The sequence below is a fragment of the Calidris pugnax genome, unplaced genomic scaffold, assembly GCF_001431845.1.
Source record: "Calidris pugnax isolate Ruff unplaced genomic scaffold, ASM143184v1 scaffold314, whole genome shotgun sequence".
Lineage (NCBI taxonomy): Eukaryota > Metazoa > Chordata > Aves > Charadriiformes > Scolopacidae > Calidris > Calidris pugnax.
This window is the reverse complement of record NW_015091027.1, coordinates 222,637-228,162: the sequence shown is the minus strand read 5'-3', so window position 1 is coordinate 228,162 and position 5,526 is coordinate 222,637. Positions and strand designations below refer to the sequence as shown.

The following is a 5,526-nucleotide window of genomic DNA, read 5'->3' as shown; positions in this document are numbered from 1 at the left end:
GAACTCACGTAACCCAAAATCTGCCATTACTACGTGTGTCCAAATCTGTAACCAGTTTACATAAATCCTGCGGGAAGACAAAGCATTTTTTGGCAGGTTGGAAAAATCCAGGGAAGTCCAAGGAAGTTGTGGGCTCCCTGTCCTTCTGGGCACAGCTGTGGTCTCTGTTCAGGGGTGGCACCAGGGGACACACAGGAAGGACAAAAACCATCTGTGGTGACAGGAAATAAGTTAGTCCTGGTTAGTCCAAGCCTGATGTCTGGGATCTCCGGAGCCTCCACACCCAGAGAGACCTGTTATTATCGGTTGTTTCCCCACCCTGATGCTCTGCACTGATCTTTTCTCACCACCCAGTCACCTACAACAGCCAGATACTGCAACCCCCTGCACCCTGCGCCTGCCGTCCCCTGGCCTCAGCACGTCCCTGCTTCCTGGGGGGGGGTTCAGCCTCTCCCTTGGGATGATCTACAGTAGCTACAGGTAGAGATAAAGCCACAGACAAAAGTCTGAGCTGGGCTAAACTTTTCCATATAGCTGCAGAGCTGAGAGGCCACCGTCACTGAAGCTAAATCCCATCACACAATTTTCCTCCCACGGCAGCATCGAGTTCTGCAGCCCTGAGCCAGGAACGGCCGCCTCACACCATCGGGGAGTGATGGTCGGGGACTGAGGAGCCATCAGCATCCCTGCGGCTGCCGGGGCTCTGGTGGCAGTACCAGACAAGAAACAGCACCGCGAGGAAAAGGCCTCCTTGAGGCGCACAAAGGAAACAAGCGGTGAGTAGCAAGGACAGAAGAGCCCCGAATTCGCTGCTGTTATTCCTCTCCCGACACCGGCCACTGAGGTCCCAGCAAGTGCCTGCACCCGAGGGCTGTGAGCCCTTTTCTCTGCCGCGCACCCAGCCGCCCACTTCTGCAGCCGTTGGTTTATTACCTTCATAAAACAAGCACAACATTGATTTTATGTGCTTACAGTCTCGCTCTCAGCCATAAACATGCACAAAAGCATGTTCAGCAAAGGGACAGAGTTGAACCCTACGGTCAGACGCTGCGGCTGCTCCTGAAGAGAGGCTGTGGCAAAGCCGACACCACGCCGAGCAGGGCCAGCTCACCCAGCCAGCAGCACTGTCTGTCTCTGGGAGCATGAATTAGAGACCACATTTTACTACCAACATCTGGAATCTCAAATGCCCTTGCAATAGATAGCATCTGGATTGAATTCCCCTTCTATTTTTTACAGGGTCTTCTTATTTAATAAATAATAATAGTTTATTACTGCATTGTAAAATTTCATAATCCTTTTCCCAGCAAGAATGAAAAAGATTCAGAAAAAAACAAAAAGCGCTTTAAACAGGATGATGCCAAGCAATAACAAAGACAGAGCATTTCCTCAAGAGAGGTGGGTCAGCTCGTTTTTGCTCTTGTGGCACTCAGCCCCGTCCACGTTTGTGGATGCACCAACCAATGATTCCCGATAAAATCCTGGCTCGGGTCAGTTCAGAATGGCAGGACAGGCTCCGCGCCTGCTCGGGACCCACAGGCAGGGCTGCCCCCCAACACCTCTCTGACACACTCGTGCTCAAGAGGGGCTCACAGGCAAGTTTTCAAATGTCGGGCATTTTTTATTGATTTCCCAGTTTGTAACAGTTTCAGGCACACACCGAGAGTTATTAACAGAGCTTCCATCAACTGAGACAAGAAGAGCTTTGGAGGTAAAACGTAAGACTGATTTAACCAGTAAAATGGTGTCTTTTCTCGCAGGCTTTACCCAAAATCTTTGCTCTCTGGAGGAGCGCCCCGTCCCCCCTCCGCCCCGCTCAGCAGCGCTGCTGTGAGAAGGAGCAGGCAGAGCCGTGAGGCGGCTCAGGAGAGCCCTGGACATGACAGAGACCCCAGCAGGTCCCGTGACATGGGTCCTGTGCCATGCCTGAGCCCTGCAAGGTGTGGGGACACCTCTCCGTCCAGCACTGGGTACTGTGACCTTGGTGCCCGGGCTGGGGGGAGCAGGTCTGGCCCCCTCCGATCTGCCCTGAGACTGACCCTGCCGAGCGCAGTGTGGCCCAGCCCAGTGTGTCTGCACTTGAGTTCATTCCTCCTGGGACACCCGGAACCCTCCTCCTCCTCCTCATCTCCCCAGTGGAAGCTTGGGCAGCCCGAGGAGCAGCTGCAGGAAGCAATGAACCCCCCTGTCCCAACGGCTTTGCTTCCCTTCACTGTGTGTGAAACTGAGGGAAGGGTTCCAGTAATTGTTTAAATAAACATGTCGCTGATTAGCTAGCTTCTGAACCTTGGAACAGTATCTTCTGATCATCTGATTTCACAACTTCCAGATGAGGAATGCTCTCAGGAATGCTGGGCTCCATTCACAGCAGTCACAGCGTCAGGAACAGGGATTGCACAGGGAGGATCCAGCCAAGGCCCATTTCCTGGCTCTGGCTGGTGCTGTGTCTGTAAGACTTTTGTTTCCACTGGACCTCAAGCTCCTGCAGTACTTCTGTGGAAGTACTTCATTAATTAATGCAGACTTACACTAATCAATTCGCTGACGCTTTCATTCGCCGCCAGCACCTCTCATGTGTGACCCCAGGAAATACTTGCCAAGGACTGTGCTGCAGCCCAGGCTCAGTAATTGTGCCTGTAATTAGCATCTGCATCTTTTCCAATCCTGTCGGCACAGTTTGCCACAGGGACCTCAGGAGCCTTCCACCAGGTGCACCAGTTCCCTGGTTTCTGAACCAGCTGAAAGGGCGCTGCTGCTTCTCAGGGGTTCTGTGCAGGCCACGGCACTCGTTACACTGAACTGAAGCATTCCATAACCTGAGGGGGTTCACGGCAGGGCTGGGGACAGCCAGGGCCGCGGGGACCAGCCCCGGGGCCACCCGGCTCGGCCCCCCCGACTGTCCCCCCGCCCCGGGGTGACAGACCTCAGACGGGGACAGAGAGGGCAAGGAACCGTGCTGCGGGACTGTCGGTGTTTCCCTCTCTGCTCGCCTGGATTTGGCAATGAACGGCCTTCGGGCTTTCCTTAAACCAAACGATCTTTGGCCGCCGGGGCCCACGGTCGGCGGTCTGGAAATGATCCCGCGTTTACTATCGCCACCGGACCGGGGTAAAGCCGGTGTGAACGGACCTTTGCACGGGGCAGGAAGCTCCGGGCGGGCGGCGGCCCCGGCAGACCCCCTCCGCTCCGCCCCGTCCCGTCCCGTCCCGCCGCCCGGTACCGCCCGCCCCGCCGGGCCGCGCCGTATCACGTGCTCGGAGGGGTGTGTCACGTGGGCTGTATCACGTGGTGCGCAGGTGGCCAATGGGAGGCCAGGCGGTACGCAAGCGCGCGCGGGCCCTGCCGCTCAGCGCCCCCGCCGAGCCGCGCCTGCGCGCTGCGACTTCCGCCCTTTCCCCAGCCCGGGCCCGTCCCGACGCTTTTGCGACAGCCGTAAGTGCGCGGGGTGGCCGGCGGAGCGGAGTGGTGTGGGCGGCGGCGGCCGCGAGCGGCGGCGGCGGCGGCGGCGCGATGAGGCCGCAGCAGGCGCCAGTGTCGGGCAAGGTGTTTATCCAGCGCGACTACAGCGGCGGGACGCGCTGCCAGTTCCAGAGCAAGTTCCCGGCCGAGCTGGAGAACAGGGTACGAAGGGGCGGGCCCGCTCCCGGCCCTCGGGGCCGGCCGCGGCGGGGGAGGGCTGGGCCCAGGAAGAGCCTGCGGGAGGGGACCGGGTGGTGTTCGTGGGGCCCTTCTGTTTCTGTCTCCTGCGCCGAGCCGCGCTCGTTCCGCGCGGAGGGAGGTGGCGGTTCTCCCCCGTGCCCCGGCCCGGGCAGCCGCGCTCCCCCGGCGCCCCCCGGCTGGCGGTGCCGAGGTCTCATAGGTGCCTGTAAGTCTAAGGAGGGTAGCGCTTCCTAATCCTCTCCTTCTGTTCCAGCCGTGCGCACGGTGCGAGAGGCGTGTTTTCAAAGTTTAAAGGAATATCCTGCTTTGGACGATGTTTATTTTTTGGCATAAAAGCGTTGTTTGTTGTCCAAATGGCATTTCTAATCAATTGCAGCAAAAAAATACTTCTAATTTGCAGTGAAAAGTTGCATGAAAAATAGTTTAAAATGCTTCTCTTCGGTGTTTATGAAATGCTGGTGTTTTGTGCTTTCTTTAACCGTGAGGAAGGCAGCTGTCTTTTGTAGCAGTAAAACAGAATGTGCTCATTATGTTGGTGAAATAAAGCGCGCGTTGTTGTGCTGTGGTGCATTGACACCGTCCTCTCCTGTGGAGACCAGCCAGTTCTGCTCAGCCTGTTCAGCAGCCGCACAAGGACTGTCTCAAGTACTTCAGTGCTGTCAAATGTAATATCTTCAACTGAGACCAAAACAAACACTCCTTGCTAACGCCTTTTTTTTTTTTCCTCGCTGCACTTCTCTTCCTGGTTTGTTTTGTTTTGTGTTGCTTTATTCAGAGCTTGTTTGACCAGTACTGCAGCAGCAGCAAGGCATTATTAAGTTAGCTCTGTCAACCCACTCTGTAACTGCTCTTTTTAATCCAGCAGACCTCTTTGCGTGTGATTTAAACCTTTTTTCTTTTTTTTTTTTCCCTAGCTGAATTGCACATTGACTCAGTTATGTTACTCTTAATTGCTTTGTGTTCATATTGTGTTGGAATTCAGACTTGGTCTAATCACTGGGTGGATGTTTAACAAAGAGCTACAGGTCTGTAACTCAAAGTGTCCTTCAGACTTTGGCTGTAATCACAGCGGCTGCAAAATGCGGAAGTGCAAATAAGCAATAAATGAAGGTAGATATCAGAGAGTTCTGAAATGTGCAGGACATGATAGCTTAACCTGACTTCTCTTGCAGATTGACAGGCAGCAGTTTGAAGAGACTGTCCGAACACTGAATAACCTCTATGCAGAAGCTGAAAAACTTGGGGGCCAATCTTACCTGGAAGGGTGTCTCGCCTGTCTGACTGCCTATACCATCTTCTTGTGCATGGAAACACATTATGAAAAGGTGCGCTGCTTTGGTTTACCTTGTTACTTGGAAGGCAGTATGTCTCAAAGACTTCAGTCAAAGACTTATTTCTTGGTAGTTTTTGTGTGACTTGCACCGTTGTACAGATTCCATATAGATACTGGATCTTACTGCAGAGTTATTTCCCACAGACACCAGACAGATTTGTCTATAATAGTCAATTTGAGTAACAAAGTGATTGTGCTCCAGAGGAATCACACAAGTTCCATCTCTAGTTGTGTGCCAGGCTCCCCTCATGATGCTGTTTCTGTGATATTGTGACATTCCCTACTCTAACGTAGGGAAACCTGAAACTGTGACTTCTGTGGTGTTCTATTACCAGGTTCTAAAGAAAATTGCCAAGTTCATTCAGGAACAGAACGAGAAGATCTATGCTCCTCAGGGCCTCCTCCTGACAGACCCCATTGAAAGAGGACTAAGAGTTGTATCCTTCTGTGCTTTCTGAGGTGGATGAACCAGGACACAATCTTTTTTTTTTTTTTTTTTTGTCAATCCTTCCCTAAAAAAAAAAAATATTTAA

At 53.4% G+C, this 5,526-nt stretch overlaps 1 protein-coding gene across 2 annotated transcripts in view; it reads left to right on the top strand.

The window, feature by feature from the left end:
* Nucleotides 1-3,423: 3,423 nt before the first annotated feature.
* The window catches only part of GOLGA7 (golgin A7), a 4,955-nt gene continuing 2,852 nt past the window's right edge, over nucleotides 3,424-5,526 (top strand). For both annotated transcript variants that reach the window (XM_014955926.1, XM_014955924.1), the window contains exons 1-3: nucleotides 3,424-3,621; nucleotides 4,833-4,985; nucleotides 5,329-5,430. In XM_014955926.1, coding sequence (XP_014811412.1) covers nucleotides 3,511-3,621; nucleotides 4,833-4,985; nucleotides 5,329-5,430 — 366 coding nt within the window. In that variant the 5' untranslated portion in view covers nucleotides 3,424-3,510. The remainder of the gene's footprint in view (nucleotides 3,622-4,832; nucleotides 4,986-5,328; nucleotides 5,431-5,526) is intronic.